At 39.7% G+C, this 17,500-nt stretch overlaps 1 protein-coding gene across 7 annotated transcripts in view; it reads left to right on the forward strand.

Moving 5' to 3' along the window:
- Positions 1-17,500, forward strand: part of LOC123514932 (ATP-dependent DNA helicase Q1-like) — a 41,226-nt gene that overhangs the window by 22,297 nt on the left and 1,429 nt on the right. For 6 of the 7 annotated variants that reach the window (XM_045273191.1, XM_045273190.1, XM_045273188.1 and 3 more), the window contains 6 exons: positions 631-797; positions 1,602-1,832; positions 10,320-10,421; positions 10,696-10,850; positions 14,270-14,448; positions 17,302-17,484. In XM_045273191.1, coding sequence (XP_045129126.1) covers positions 631-797; positions 1,602-1,832; positions 10,320-10,421; positions 10,696-10,850; positions 14,270-14,448; positions 17,302-17,484 — 1,017 coding nt within the window. The remainder of the gene's footprint in view (positions 1-630; positions 798-1,601; positions 1,833-10,319; positions 10,422-10,695; positions 10,851-14,269; positions 14,449-17,301; positions 17,485-17,500) is intronic. The other variant, XM_045273194.1, reaches the window with a different exon arrangement.

Raw genomic sequence — 17,500 nt, forward strand, 5'->3', positions numbered from 1 at the left:
GCGAGTTCTTTCCTACATTTTTTATTGATGTATTGTATTGAATAGAAAGTTGTTAACATCTTGAAATCCATGTGGTTCCCAAACAAAAAATACCCAAAGTAGAAATGTCTTCATGATGCCTTCATTTTTCCAATACAGTAACTGTCACTTTCCATTACATTAAAGTTGTTACTGCATTGAAGCAAAAGTTAATCATTTTCACATCAGTCATTTGTCCAGGCTGTTGTGTAATGAAAAGAAATGTAATGATAAAGATCCCTATTGAGTGATGAATACTATGTTGTAATCATATAAGTCTAGGATTGTACATGTCTAACATTTTCTCTGAAGAAATTCAATCTAAGAGAAAATGGAAACTGAGACACCAGAAACTTATCTAAATGGAAAGAGGCAGCCATTTAGTGACCAGGAGTTCAAAAATCTCAAAATTTATCTCTGAACCTGATGACCATTTAAGGTGCTTTCCCATGTTCTGGTCAGGGGCTCAATCCCTAGGTGAGGCCTCTTACCTCCACATTGATTTTTCAGTGTTTCTATGAAGTGCCCAGGTGAGGCATTACATTTGTATTGTAAATGTATTAATGTGTATATATCTTTTTTTTTTTTTTTTTTTTTTTTTTTTTTTTTCAGACTACAAATTCTTGGGAGTTATGAAAAAGATGTTCCCTTCTACTCCCATCTTGGGGCTTACTGCTACTGCTACTTCAAGAGTGATTCAAGATGTGCAGAAGATACTTGAGATACAGGGTTGCTTGATTCTAAAGGCATCATTTAATAGGCCTAATTTGTTTTATGAGGTTAGTTCTTTTTACCTAAATTCAAATTATTGATTTTATTATATAGTTTTAGGAAGTTAACTTTATTTTTGTGTGAGGAAACCAGGAACTTAAGGTATTTTAGAGGTTGGTTTTTAGGAACAAAATATATTGGGAAATGTCAGAAATGTAGAGCATGTGAAGATAGATTATTATTGTATGTGAAGGAAGGAAGGTTTAACTAACTATCTATTTGCAATGTGAAGACATGAATACTATTACCTGGTTATATATACAGTGTACTTTTAACTTGTGTGGCTGACCATTTTAACCATGGATATGCTTGTGATGACTGCCCACTGATGGAAATAGCATAGAATATCCTATTTCTAGATAATTTTCTGTTGCTTCATGCTATTACCTACTTATATTCAAAAGAAGAACAAAGATTTTAAATGTTTAGAAGCGAGACAAAGGTATAACACAAGAGGGATGTATCTTGCTAGTTTTAGAAGAATTTTATCACCTATAAAAATATGATGACTCATCCGTTAGGTTTGTCCAAAGCCTGAAGGTTTTGGACAATGTGTCAAACAAATTCACCACATGCTTCAGAGAGAGTTTGAGGGTTTTACTCACCCAGCCTTATTTCATATATAAATCTTCACGTCCATCTTACCCCAGCCAGTAGGCAAGGAACATGCCTATTAGTTTTCCAGAACCAGCATTGTCATTCGCACTTGAACCGTAACTCATATGAGATAAAGGTATAACACAAGAGGGATGTCTCTTGCTAGTTTTAGAAGAATTTTATCACATAAAAGAATATAATGACATCCCTTTCAGGTTCGTCCAAAGCCTTCATCACATGACGAATGTGTCAAACAAATTCAGCACATGCTTCAGAAAGAGTTTGAAGGCCAATCAGGCATCATCTACACCATGACAATTAAAGATGCTGAGCAGTTAGCAAGTGACTTAAGGTCTCAAGGTCTACGTGTGGCTCCCTATCATGCCCAGCTTGATGCAGATGTGAGGAGTAGAGTTCATACAAAATGGGTGAAAAATGACTATCAGGTAATTATATGTTTATTGACCTTTATTCTGCAAGCTTAAGAGGATGTAGAAGGATAATGATAGAAGTAGAGGATGAAAAAAATGGAGAATGAATGTGGTAGATAATGATTTCACAAATTTTCCAAATTTGGTGTTCTAAATGATCTTTGTAACTTGAAATTCAAGTCATAAATAGATCTACATGAATTCCTGAAAGTGCTCAACACTTGTCCCACTTTGACAGTACTTAACTTAAACCAACTGTAGATCTGCAGGACTTGACATTATTAGTACCAGTCCTCACCTTTCATGCACAAAACTCTTACATAACATCCAAATGATGTCTTTATGTCCTTCTTGCACAGTAAACAATTTTTTACTGATATGAACAATTACTATTGATTTACACTATAATTTTCATTAGTTAGAATTCCATGTAAGTGTAAAACTACAAAATTTTCATTAAAAATCCAAAAATGCAGTTTCTGCAAAATTTGTGAAAGTCATCATCATGCTGACTAAACTGAGTCAACACAGACTAAACTCGGCATAACCTGCTTAGTAATTATTACCACAGGTTATGATATGCTAAGTAGGGTTGATGGTCTGGAGGTTTACTCTGCAATGGCCCTGCTTGATGTGGTCTTATTTATAATTTTACTCTATAGTCTGATGTACACTCTTTTTCTATCAATATCACTCAGTTTCCCTTGTATTTTTCTTTTTTCTTCCAAAAGCTGCACAATATTTCCTTTGTTTCAGTGCTATTGTTATCAAAAGGATTTCCAAGCTGTTGCAAGTAAGCAAAGCTTGTCTGCAAGTACTGCGTGATTCCTGTGGCTGCTGAGGTAAGAGTCATTCTTACCTCAGCAACCACTCTAGAGGGTTTTACTCACCCAGCCTTATTTCATATATAAATCTTACCTCAGCCAGTAGACAAGGAACATGCCTATAGTTAGCTTTCCAGAACTAACATTGTTACTGGCACCTGTAACATAGCTTATATTATAACCTGCTTTTCTTAAGACCCCTATACACCAGGGATTAATGCATACATGTTGTTGAGTGCCATGATTTTGTCAGTTATATACAGAGCACACAACATGAAGCATATTACCCAAGAGGTTTCATTTCATGTCCCTGGGCAGTGACGTGAATGCATGCTCCTTACTCTGTCAGGTCGGCAATCAAAATATGAATAGACCAAGAATGCCACCCTCCACTTCATAGAAATTCTGAAGGCACATCCTTGCATGCGGAATGTAAAAAGCAATGAATACAAAATGAAAAAAAAATCTGAAAAAGTTAGGCAACACGCAAAACATAATTGATTGTTTATGGCAGCACACATCTTCCCCCGTCATTATCAAAATGGCAACTGAATGCTGCTTGATGGTTTACATGTGTAGTATTGCCTATCTTTCAGGCCCCGAGCACACTAGCAACTTTGTAGAGCCACAAGTGGCTGCGTTTTGTGGCGGGGATATTTTCTCCCATAGGTTTCCATTGTTTTCAAGCTTTGCCGATCACACTTGTGTCTGTGGCTTGCGACTGTGGCAAGCTGTCGCTCGTCCCCGCCACAAACAGCGCATTTTGTGGCGGCGTTTTGTGGCTGGCTGAGAGCACACTAGCGACCTCTGGCGACCACATGTGGCTGCTAATCAGTGATGCAGGAAACTTCGTAGATTATCATGTAAAACTGTCCGTGGGTCGATCTCAAGCAGTAATTGGGTGCATCCATAGCGCTCTCCGGACGGCGGCGGCGACGTCGCAGAAGTATAAGCAGTGACAGTGCCTCTTCCTCAGAGTCCATGCTGAAACTGAGATGTAGTGATATCGGTGTGGCGACCAAATGTGGCCGGGTATTCAAAACATAACCACATGTGGTCGCAACTTGTGGCTCTAAAAAGTGGCTAGTGTGCTCTGGCCCGCCACTTTGCGCGGCCACTTGTGGTTCCACAGAGTGGCTAGTGTGCTCGGGGCCTCAGTGTATACACTCACTTGTTTCTGCAACACCGCCCTCCCTCATGACACTGTGTCATAGCCTTTAGGGTATGCGGGGCTGTGTGTGTGTATGTGTAATTCACCTCGGTTGCCTGCTGGTCACCCAGCCAGTCTTCCCATTATGGAGCGAGCTCAGAGCTCATAGACCGATCTTTGGGTAGGACTGAGACCACATCGCACACAACACACACCGGGAAAGCGAGGCCACAACCCCTCGAGTTACATCTCGTACCTATTTACTGCTAGGTGAACAGGGGCCACACATTAAGAGGCTTACCCATCTGCCTCGCCGCTTCCCGGGACTCAAACCCCGGCCCTCTTGATTGTGAGTCAAGCTTGCTAAACACTACACTACGCGGTGTGTGTGTGTGTGTATTTACCTAATTGTATTTACCTAATTGTAACATACGGGAAAAGAGCTATGCTCGTGTTGTCCCGTCTCCATATCTATTAATGTCCAGCTTTTTCTTAAAATCATGAATATTCCTTGCGTTGACCACTTCCACGTCTAAACTATTCCATGCTTCCACCCTTCTATGAGGGAAGCTATATTTTTTCACATCTCTCCTATAAGTGGCCATTTTAGTTTTTCCCATGCCCTCTCGACATTCTTCCATTCCACATACACAGATCTTCCCTATCCATTTTTCCATGCCAATCATCACTCTGTATATTGCTATCAGGTCTCCCCTTTCTCTTCTGTTTTCCAGGGTTGGAAGTTGCATTCTTTTCAGTCTGTCTTCATAAGTCAAATCTCTTAAGTCAGGCACCATTTTCGTTGCAGCCCTCTGTACTTTCTCTAGTTTCCTTATGTGTTTCTTTAAGTTCGGAGCCCACTGTATTGTTGCATATTCAAGCCTCGGTCTTATCATTGCAGTAATTATTTTCTTCATCATTTCTTCATCTAGATATACGAACGCCACTCTTATGTTCCTCAATAAGTTCAATACTTCTCCAATTATTTTGTTTATATGTCTCTCTGGCGATAGGTCATTGGTAATTGTCACCCCAAGGTCTTTTTCTTCATGACTGGTTTTATGTCTTCATTTCCTATCTTGTACATACTCCTGATTCTTCTTTCACTCTTGCCAAACTCTATTTTCTTGCATTTTGTCGTGTTGAACTCCATTTGCCATGTACAGCTCCATTTCCATATTCTGTCCAAGTCTTCCTGGAGTAGTTCGCAATCTTTGTCACATCTCACTTTTCGTAACAATTTTGCATCGTCTGCAAATAGGCTCACATAACTGGACACCCCATCCACCATGTCATTTATGTAGACTGCGAACATTACTGGTGCCAACACTGATCCCTGTGGAACTCCACTCTCCACCAATCCCCATTCTGATGGTCTGTCCTTAATTATTGTTCTCATTTCTCTTCCTACCAAAAGTCTTCCATCCATTTTAGTAAACTGCCATGCACTCCTCCTACCATTTCAAGTTTCCAGATCAGTCTCTGGTGTGGTACCTTATCAAAGGCCTTTTTTAAATCCAGATATATTCCATCAGCCCAACCATCTCTTTCCTGTATTACATCTATCACCCTCGAATAGTAACATATCAGGTTTGTCGTGCATGAACGCCCTTTCCTAAAACCAAATTGACACTCACAAAGTATGTCATTTTTCTCCAAGAAGTCTGTCCATCTAGTCTTCACCACCCTCTCACACATCTTAGCTACCACACTTGTAAGTGACACTGGTCTATAGTTCAATGGGTCTCTCTTGTTACCTGATTTATAGATTGGGACAATGTTAGCTCTTTTCCAGTCTTGGGGCACTACGCCTTCCCTTAATGAGGCATCAATTACTTCACAAACTTTTTCTGCCAATTGCTCCTGCATTCTCTTAAAATCCATCCTGATACCCCATCAGGTCCCACAGCTTTTCTCACTTCTAAACTCCCCATCATGTTCTTGATCTCCTCCACCGTTACTTGAAACTCCTTCATAATCCCTTTCTGTTCCATTACCAGTGGTTTGTCAAAAGCAGTCTCCTTTGTGAATACCTTCCGAAAGCATCCATTCATAGCCTCTGCCATTTCCTGGGATCTTCACTGTATACTCCATTTACTTCTAAACTTTCAATACTTTCTCTATTTTTGATGTTGTTGTTCACATGTCTGTAAAAAAGCCTTGGTTGGTCTTTACATTTATCAATTATATCCTTTTCTTGTTTCTTTCTTTCTTCTCTTCTAATCAACACATATTCATTTCTTGCTCTTTTGTAACTTTCCCACTGCTTAATCCGTCTTTTCCTTCTCCACCTCTTCCATGCATCCTCTTTTCTTGTTCTAGCCTTTTCACATCTATCGTTAAACCAGTCCTGCTTTCCAACTTCTCTATGTTGTCTTATTGGTACAAATTTTTCTCACCTTCTTTGTATATTTTTATAAATTCCTTCCACTTTTCATTTGCTCCTTAGCACTCTTGAATTTCATCCAATTTGTCTCTTGAAAGAATTTCTTTAGGTTTCCAAAATCTGTCTTGGCATAATTCCATCTTCCCACTTTATATTCTTCATTTCTTCTAGATTTCTCTTCGTCTATCACCTTGAACTCCAAAACTGCATGATCACTCTTTGCTAAAGGGCACTCCACCCTCATCTCCTCAATGACCATTGGCTCTGTACTAAAGACCAAGTCCAGTCTTGACGATGCTCCCTCTCCTCCAAACCTAGTATCTTCTTTGACCCACTGAGTTAACACATTTTCCATTGCCAGTGTCAATAGTGTATTTCCCATGTTGTCTCTGATCCTTCCATTGACCAGTCCTCCCAACACACCTCTTTACAATTAAAATCTCCCATCATTATAGTTCGTTCACAGCCACCCAACATTTCTTCCAGACATGTTCCTGTATCACTTATCATTTCTTCATATTCCTGTACTGACCATGCATTTGTCTTAGGTGGTACGTACACCACTATGTAGTGCCTCTTTTTCCTTCATTAGTTTCTGCTCTGATCTTTAGCACTTCTGCCTTTCCCATACCTTTTTCACTTGATCCACCTTTATATCTTTTTAACCAGCAACATCACTCCTCCTCCCATCTTACCTACTCTATTTCTTTTCCAAACGTTATATTTCCTTCTCCAACCTTCATCAGGTCTTCTCCTCTCTCAGTTTTGTTTCAGTAAGACCCACAATATCTGGGTTCTTGTCCCTCAAGTAATCGTTGAGTTCTAAAATCCCGATATCACTCCATTTATGTTGGAATACATTACATTTCGCTCATATGTAAGTTTCTTTAGTCCTTTCTTGCTGTACTTTTCTGGGTTATGAACCACTTCCTCAGTCTCATATCCAAGATTCTCCAGAAAAACTCTTTCTTCTCTTCTTCTGTCCTCTCTTCATTTTTTTCAAAGCCTCCTTTCTCAACTCATTTAACATTTCTCTTTCCTTTTCACCGAGATCTCTTCTCAACCAAATCTTCCTTGTTGTTTCCTGCTGGGCTAGCCTCCATGACTTCTCCACCAATTCATCTACATCCTTTTGTGACTTAAGTTTGATTCTTATTGGCCTCATACCTTCTCTTGTGAACTTTCCAATTCTATGGAAGTCCTCTATTTCTTGTACTAGGTCTTTTCCTCCTCTTGCACCACATTAATGATATTATTTATCACCTTTTTATGTTTTTCTCTCTCCATTTTACTCGGTGTCTTATCCTCCTCCACACCAAATATCACCACACATCTCTTTTTGTCTACAGTTTCCCTCACCAATGTCTCATTTGACTTAATAACCTTCACCACTTTCTCAGCTATCTTCTCTTCTATGATCTGTTGATCTATAATTTCAGCAAGGCCCAAAGTTTTCTCCCTGACTCTTTGATTTCCTTTTCCAGACTTGCAACTTTGTAATTTACCTCCTTTCTTTCCACTTCCTGACTTTTTTCCATTCAGCCTGCTTCTCCATCACTTTTCCTAGAGATTCTCCACATTTTTCGCAATTCACTTTAATTAGCTTAACTTCCTCTTTCAGTGCTGCATTTTCCTTCTTCATATCGGCACAGTCTCTTTACATTGTCATAACTCGTTTCCAGGCCCTCATACTTTTCAAACAGTTTTTCAATTTTACCTTCTAACTCCAGAATTTTCTTCACATAAGTGCTCTTCTCCATTATTCCTTGAAACCCTGTGAAGTCTGATTCCTCTTTCGAGTTCACGGCCGCCATGTTGCGCAGACGTAAACAAACCAGCTGATGGCTCAAACGCAGGCTACAGTTTATATTTACCTTCACTGGACATTATTTTGCTAATCAACAGTTAACATGACTATATGGAGACGGGACAAACATTACCAGCTCCTTTCCCACCTTGGTTACTCTTAGGTAACTGTAGAATTATAGATGATTGCTCTGGAGCTCAGCGACCACCTCCGCCATCGACGATGTCCCGGTGTGTGTGTGTGTGTGTGTGTGTGTGTGTGTGTGTGTGTGTGTGTACTTTTAGACAGATGATGCTTGTCTTGGCCATTCTCATACACGCTTAACCCTCTGTGCTACTGCACCTTCTGCTATCATGTTTTACTGCTATTGTGCATATTTAAAAAGCTGTACATATTTCTATATCACCAATGAAATTATTCCTATCACGCAGCTGTCATTCAAAAACTTGCAAGTTATGATGTCACATGATAGTTGAGTTTCTTTATATATGTTTATTAAGAAACAGTTCTTCACATATTTTCCCAGTCTACCCATCCACCTTCCTAACTCTTATTTGCCCACAATGAGGAACTGTATTTGATAGCATACAGGAGGCACCCTTTTTTAGTACTTCTACCTATTATAACTGCATGCATCATTATTTTGTTGCTGGAATTATCATTACCAGTATTATCACTTTTAAATTAATTATCATCAAAATGAAAGCAGTTTAACCATTGAGGCTGTGACATAAATACAGTGGAGACTCAATACTCAAACTTAATTCGTTCCAAATGGCTGTTTGAGTATTAAGAAGTTCGACTGTTGATACCTATATATCAGGTGATTTGTTCTAATCTTAATAAAACCTCAAGTTTGTAAAAATTTTAATGTTTTTTTTTATTTGTACATACCGTAAGTGAAGGTTGGTGATGGATAACTGAGAAGAGAAGGGGAGAAAGGTGGGGAGGAGAAGGGAGATCGCCGGAGGATGATTCACCATCCATGAAAACATCTTTGTAATGTTTCTCCTTGTTGGATTCCTGTGAATCCACTAATGGAGTGCTGTGACTCATTAGCACTTGCACACTCACCAGATTCCTTATTTTCATCACTAATAAGCCTCTTTGGTGCCATCATAAGTTTCAAAATGAAAAACTACTGACAACGCAGAAGAATGTTGTTTTTCTCAAGACTGGCAGGACTAGGGATGCGCATCGGCATCCAGTATACTGGTATAATGGTGATACTGGTATTACCAATATTACCGGTAATACGGTATCAGAATGGTACAGTGGTGGCTGCGAGAAGGGAGATGACAGAGTTTTGTATATGACCAAATGTGTGGCTGTTTGATTACCAGATATTTTCACCATCATTAAGCCTTTGGCGTTAGTTTATAAATGAAAAACTACTGATAGAATGCAGGAGAGTGTTATTCTGATGACTGCGGCAGAACAAGTTGCAACTAGCAGAGGGGGAAAGGGGACACCAGGGAGCCTTTGTTTATAACTACGTGTGTGGACGTTCGACTATCAGGTATTGTTTCCAGTATTAAATCAAACTCTGTGTTCGAGTCTCCACTGTATCAGCTGATCACCAGTGACATGATGCCATATAGTGGTGAGGAGTAACACCAAGTTTATAATCATAACAAAACACAAAACTGTTATGGTAGCAGGAGGAAAAAGATTGAGCCACACAATCTCTTACAAACTCCAAGTGGTAGATTATGCCAAGGAGCATGTCTGGTGACAGCAAGAAGACCAACTGAAGAGCGCAAGGAGAGATAAATGTTTTCTGTTTGTGTAATGTGCTGCTAGATTGCTTTCAACAGTATTTGCTTAAATACATTTAAAAACTCATTTTTCTTAAATTTGACTTGCTGAAATGGGTGTGCATTTCATATACCCATGTGTCCCGTATGCCATCAAATACACTGAATAAAATGGTTCAAAATGTATGTTGTTATTATGATTCTTGATTAGGCAAGTTTTTTTTTTTTTTTTTTTTTTTTTTTTTTATCGTGTATTATAAAAAACGGCAAAAAAGTTACAAAAAAAATGACAGCTTGGAGGTCCTAATGTCAATTTCAGTTATCACTATAGGTTATTGACTTCAGCTATCACAATTTTGGCTATCGCACAGTGATAGATGCACCAATTAGGTACCATAGTGGAGGGTTGAGTGTACTTCACAAAATACTACTACATATTTCTTTTTATTTCCAAAGGAGTTTTTTCTTTTCGTTTCATGGTGATGTCTCTCTATCTAGAAATACACAACAGATTACCTCTTTCTATATATGAGGGAATTGTTATTAATGTTTTTTTTTTTTTTTTTTTTTTTTTTCAGGCTGTAATTGCAACCATTGCCTTTGGGATGGGCATTGACAAACCTGATGTCCGCTATGTTATCCATCACTGTATTTCAAAATCCATGGAAAACTTTTACCAGGTATAGAGAAGTAAGATATTTGTGTAAGTATTTAAGTAAGTTGTCAGTATGTAGCTTGCCATTCAAGTTACTTAATTATGTGAAAGTTTATTGTTAGTAATGTAGGAAAATAGTGATTATAATGTAGAATTGGTGGTGTAGGGATAGTGGTAGTGGTCAAGGAGGAGGTGGTAATGAGAGCATGGAAGATGAAGTAAATTAGTGTGAAGAAATTAACAAGGATTTTTTAGTATCATTAATTGATTTATGTACAAAAGTAATTTTCTTTTCACAGGAAAGTGGAAGAGCTGGGAGAGATGGTGAACCAGCCAAATGTATCGTCTTTTGGAGATTTGGTGATCTTGCAAGACAGAGCACAATGGTCTTCACTGAGCAGACTGGTCTAGAAAATTTGTATGGCTTGATTACATACTGTCTGGATGGTGTAAGGTATGTGGCTTCAATTTGGAGAAAATACAATACATGAATTTTTTTTTCAATGTCTTGAACTGTCATTGATCAGAGGATCTTTTGACCTTTTTCTTATTGAAACACGGGCATCTAAGGCAACTGATAATAGCCCCTTTTCTGTTCCTTCTTACTTTTCTATCTTTATTTTCAATTTAAAGCTGGATTTTTTGTCTGTGTACAATGACTTGACCTTCCTACCCTCTTGAATCTTATGGCCATCTCACTCCAACTAGATTTGTCCATGCTGTATACCTCTCACCTAACTCCTCTGACTATAAGAAATTCTTTGATTATTTATTATTCAGAGTGGAGCACATTCTGACTCTTTTCTTTTTGCAGAGATCTCCATTTTCAGAGACTTCATTTCTCTTGCTTTGTGTCCCCTCACTGGTCAGCCTGATGAACTAGCCTTTAACTTTGCTATCCTCTTTGGCCTAGAGCAATTGGTGTAACACCCTAATTATATTCTTGGCATGGATGCCTAACATTCTTTTCTTTTATTAACCTCCAATCCTTCTGTTTTTGCTGTCGTGCTATCTTCCCTGTTGGACTCCTAGACTCAGTCTCATATTTGTATCTTGTCTTATTGCTCTCAATTTCTCTTCAAAATTCCTCAAAGCAGATGTGCCTTTGGCATTTTGCCTCTGCTAATTGGTGGGACCTAAGGAGGATTTTTCCTTGGAAAGAGTATTGCTTCTTTGTCAGAGATCTATCTCTGTGTGCTGAGTACATAACTGACATGTTACTGTGTGGCATGGGAGCATACATTACTCACTCTTTCTCAATCTAAACCATCTAAACTTTTATTTAACACAGCCTGTTCTTGTGCTGTATTTGATAGAGAAGCAACCCATAAAAGGTTCAGTTTTCCATCACATGAATCTCATGCACTTTATATTTCTGCCCAGAATCATGCCAAGTCTGTTCTCCAACTAGTAAAAAATTCCTTCATGAATAAAAAGTGTCAACATATTTAAGATCTAATTTCCATCACAATTTCCATAATTTAGCCAAAAACACCTCCAGTAACTTTACTTATTCATCTTTCCTTCCTTTATTTCTCTCTGTCATTTCATGTGTCTCTAAGCTGAAATCTTGTCAAACCTTTTCTAAAAACTTTATTTGGATGATTCAGGACTTGTTCCTCCCTCTCTTCCATCCTTTCCTTTGTAATGGCAATGAGGAGCTATCACATTATTTGACATTGTATTTTTTAATAAAATACAGGTAACTCGATTTACGTGTGTTTAATTTATGCGTTTTTGTTATAACACGACCAAAAAAATACTATAATTAATTTAATTTGTGCAATCGGTTTGCTTATATGTGATTTGGCCCAACCACATTTTCAAACTAACCGCCAGACGCAATTTCAAACTGCGTGCCAGAGAATTCCACAGCTGGCTGATAAGTGGGAGCTCTGGGGCCGGATCCAAGTAGCAGGTTGTTGTCTATGTTGGTACAGACAACCTCCATAGCTACCTCCTGCTCACATACCAACCTTCCTAAAATAGCATCCACAAAGATTCGTGCTGTTGGCGGGTGGAGGTTGGTAGCCCTCCTAAAAGTGCTCGTTGGCTGCCAGGAGCTGTATCCAATAAACTTTAACAACGTCAGAGCAACTTCCTGCCATGAAATGGTATCCATAAACGCTCGGAGGGACAGTAACGAGGTTGCTCTCAGGTTGCTGGTAACACCTCTCCAGGTGGTGTTACTGTCTTATTTATGCATTTATATTCACAAAACAACATTTCTATTAGCTTTTTACAAACCTTGCCCCCAAGAAAGGATTGTTTAGTAATGCATAAAGTGAAATTTTACATGGAATACCAATAAATAAAGCAGAGATGAGATCGCCCACAGATGAGGTAGAAACTCACGGCTACTCGGCCGCTTCTTCTTCTTGTTGTGACCCTTTTAGCTTGCATGTTGTCTTTCACTACAATATTTATGTTTCCACTCCTCTATTGCCTGCTATAATGGATATCATATCTTAGCATTCATATACGCTCATGCCATGAGGATAACCTTGACTCCGTGGCACTGAGTGCTAGTGAATTACTAATGAAATACCACGGTATTTCATTAGTAATTCACTAACACTCACTGCCACGGAGTCCAGGTTATCCTTTCTTGGGGGCAAGGTTTGTAAAAAGCTAATAGAAATGTTGTTTTGTGAACTTAAGTGCATACATTTATATTTATTTATTCTATTTTATTTTTTTTTTTTATTTATTTATTTTTATTTATTTATTTTTTTATTTATACCATGTGGACTTTTCATGGGAAGTTATGGGCTACAGGAGATGCTTTTTAGGGTACCTCCTATCTCAAAGCCCATCCGTTCGGAAACTATTGCCCCGAGTGAGGAAGCCCAACCTACACTCAGACTGTGGACAGGATTCGAACCCGTGCACTTGGAGACCCTCGAACCCCAAAGCACGCATGGTTCCACTGTACCACGGCAGCACATAAGACAGTAACACCACCTGGAGAGGTGGTGTTACCAGCAACCTGTGAGTAACCTCATAGCAATCCCTCCAAGCGTTCTTGGATGCCATTTCGCGGCAGGAGGTTGCTCTGACGTTGTTAAAGAATCTTGGATCTAGCTCCTGCTCTTCTCATGCCTCATGTGCAGTCTGTCAGCACTGAGTACAGACAGAATCTCTTCAGTCTACCTGTAATTCACCAAGATGGCCCCAAAACATTCTTCATCTTCTGCATGTGGGGTTATTTTTGATAAGTGGATTTTTTATAAAGTGGTAAAGCTCAGAGGAAGATGGTGACTGACTGTGGTGTGAGTGGTGAAGGCAGTGATGCAGTGAGTGTTGTGTTTACCTATTCTTTGTTTTGTTGTTTTCTCTTATTATTTCTTGCTTTTCCATTTACTTTAAATACACTTCTAGTATTTACAATGGTAAATAATAAAAACATGTTAATTTAGCCAAATAAATAGAGTATTTTGTATTAATTTTTTTTAACCACATCCCGCATCCCCCCTATTATCTATTATTTCTTATGAAAATTACATGTTTGTTTTACATGAATTTTGATATACGCGATGCCTCTTGGAACGCATCTATCGCATAAATCGAGAGTTACCTGTACCTTACCATTTGATTATTATTTGGTACATCTTTACTTAATTACTAATCACTCTGAGACATCTTTTCTTGTTCTATAGCTATCTTTAAACTGGGTTAAAATTGAAAAATGTCAATTCTAACTTTTTTTTTTTTAGGTGCTTATCAAAATATGCATTGCTTCTGGGTATTAATTATAATATGTAGCAATAAAATGGTTAATAGATAACAATATATGTACATTACTGTATTTGGTTTTAACATGGTTGTAATATTGCCTGAAGTTACATAATTCCATTTCATGTATGTATCCAGGTGTCGTAGAAACCTCATTGCCGAACATTTTGATGAAGCGTGGGAGACCTCGGACTGTGCAGGGATGTGTGACCATTGCAAGATCCCACGGGAGATAAAGACTATGGAGTTGGGTGATTATGGTCAGAAATTGTTGTTGATATTAGAAAAATCTTCAAGATTGGATCAGAGGTTAACAGGTAAGTCACTTATTAGTATTATTGTCATTATCAATATACTTTACTAATTTTTCTTATCACTAAGTGCATAGGAAGTTTACCTAGGTAGTGAAGATGTCTTTGCCTAGGTAGTGAAGATGTCTTGAGCCAAATCAGCAACTGACACAGCATTGATTTCTTTTTTTGCTGGATATGCTATAGCCACAGTTCCTATAATACATGTCACAGCTGTCTTATTAGTTAGTTGACTGTTACCGCAGTTATATGCTCACACTTATCTTGGTGCAAAACCATGGCTTTCATTTCTTAGTTTCCTAATAATATGAACAGAGATTATCTTTCTATGGGAAATAGCAAGAGAGAAGTGCACAATTGCCAAACAGGTAGTATAGGGTAGTCACTAGATTGACATCCCTGTCATTGATGGGAGTAGCATGACCCCACAACCTCCCCCAACTTTACACTGTGTTATGGACTTACTGTGACATGGTGCAGCTCATTCCTACATTAGGGTTTTGAGTACCTGCTACACTGTGTTATGGACTTACTGTGACATGGTGCGATATTCAAGAGTGCTGCTGTCTGCACACATTGAACTTTGGAGTTTTTTGGGGGGAACAGCCATGCACTCCATCTTGGTGGTGTTGTACGTTATGTCATGCTCCTTGGCATACGCCTTACACCTGGCTATCAGGTCCTGAAGTGAATTACCTGACGGAGCCATGTCATCAACATTGCTCAGGGAGTTGAAACAATGATTATGGATGTGACAGCAAACACCAGACTCTGCCAGGGAACCACTCAGGTCATTCATGTATACATTAAGTAAATGTGGTGACAAAATACTGCCCTGCCTGATACCATTGGCTGAAGTAAATCTGCTTGACAGAGCTGCCCTACTTCACCCAGAACTCCTGTTTGGTATACCACTGTATACCACAGGATGAGTAGATTTACCAGATGAGCTGGTGCCCCTTGAGTATGCAGATTGGTGAACAGTTTCCTATACCTCACCCTGTCAAAGGCATTGCTGGTGTCAAGTAAGCACAGGTAGACTGGCAATCCCTTGCTGGTGTAGTAATCTATTATGTGCTTGATGGTCCACACACACAGCTCAATGCTGTGACCTTTCTTATAGCTGAACTGAGAGTCGGCAATAAGCAGATAATCCTGCAGCCAATGTAGGAGGACTCTTTCAAGTTTTTAATGGTGTTGCTACCGCTTTGGGTCTATAGCTACCACACACTGTAGGGTCCTTGCACCTGTCCTTCAACAAAGGAACTATGATGATGGCAAGCACGTGGTGTGGAGTAAATTGGTGCAGGATACAAGCATTTATAATTAGAAGCACACTCAGCCACACATGTAAGAGTAGTGGAGCATGCTTAAAGGTCCCTGAAGACATGCCATCCATGTTCAGCACCTCATTGACAGAGGCCCCTCAATATGTCCCCTCACCTAGGCATAAGAGAGGACAAACCCCTGCAGTGTGGAACCTCGCAGTGCCCCGCGCAGTGCAGCCTCAGTCTCTCCATCCTGTAGGCAGTTATGGGTAGCCTTGAAATGCCTCCACAATACCCACAATTTCCTCCCAACAGCTTGCTCTACATGGAGCAGTGAGTCAACTCACTGATCTGCAGACTTAAGTTCCTTCCAAAAGTTGGAACTGTCACCTGCAGCCTGCTTACCTGCGAGGGATTGGGCTTTGGGCTCTGCTCATGCATCCAATACTACCGGAGAGCCAGCTTAAACCTGGCTGTTTCCCACCTCATGCCAATGGCTTAATTGTCCTTTGTGTGGACTGCCACGAGCACGCCAGTCCATAAAGGCCTCCCTGGTTGCACAGTGCACGTCATACACAAACTCATTCCAACTTGGCACCTGCCGCCATCTTTTCCTGATCTGGCCAAACACAGTCCATCCAGCAATGGAAGTACTGAATGTACTTCAGGTGCTTGACCTTTGAGCATGGCCCTTTGCAGCAATAAACATGTACAGGATCAAGCGAGGTAGCTAGCAGCTTGTTGGCTAACACCTGACCTTACTTTTCTTTCCCTAGCATTATGGAAGGTCTATTTGATTTTAATATCATGCATTGGCCTAAGTGCAGGAATTTCTATCAAATTTAATCTAGTCAAAAGAGGAAAGGGGTTAGATGAGATGCCATGTAAGTGCATGTCACAGCCTGTCATCATCTCATACAGTCCTGGTGACAGCACCACTGGATCCAGCCATGACTCTGAGGCACCCACTATTGACATGCATGAAGGTTGCAGAAGGCATCATGGACACATCTGCAACGATCATATCCCACTCCCTCAGCACATCCTCCAGATCCTTGAATGCCTCACTGCTGGGCTTGGCATTAAAGTCCCCAGCAGTGCATATGTGGCACTGTAGGGCATCGTCGATGAGTGACACCAGCTTACCCAGATACATCTGCTCATCCTTGTTCCTGGCACAGTCAATGGGGAGGTATACGTTTAGAAGTAGTATGGAAAGCTTTCCACTACTGTAGCTAAGAGGAGTGATGTGAGTGTCCTGGGTGTCCACCATGTGAATATACCTGCTGCAGCTTTTATGCCAGAGCCAAGACAGTCATGGATGTCCATGTCATACCTTTATGGTCTCATCCACATTTGATGTGGTCCATGAATTTAATCTCATCCCAATACAGCCTGTCTGCTCTGCAGCAGCGTCACTAGATGCGCCTGGCCACATAGGTTCCTAATTTGTGGCACACTGCTCTTAATACTCTGGCAAATGAATGAGCAGATATTGATGTTAATGGTGATCAACACCATATTTGCTGCTAGAATTTAAGTGTTTACATTGTTCTTATTTATCAATTTTTTTTTTTTTTTTTTTTTTTAGGTCAGAAATTGGTTGACTTGTTTCTTGGCAAGGGTCCTACCAAACAACGTGTGCAAGAGGCCACTGCCACTGGGGTCCTCAGAGAGACTGCAGAAAGTATTGTGGCATATTTACTTGTAGATGGATTTCTCAAGGAAGATTTTCACTTCACTCCATACAGTACTCTCAGCTACATTGTACCAGGTACGTTAGTTGATGA

This window comes from Portunus trituberculatus, chromosome 38 (assembly GCF_017591435.1).
Source record: "Portunus trituberculatus isolate SZX2019 chromosome 38, ASM1759143v1, whole genome shotgun sequence".
NCBI lineage: Eukaryota > Metazoa > Arthropoda > Malacostraca > Decapoda > Portunidae > Portunus > Portunus trituberculatus.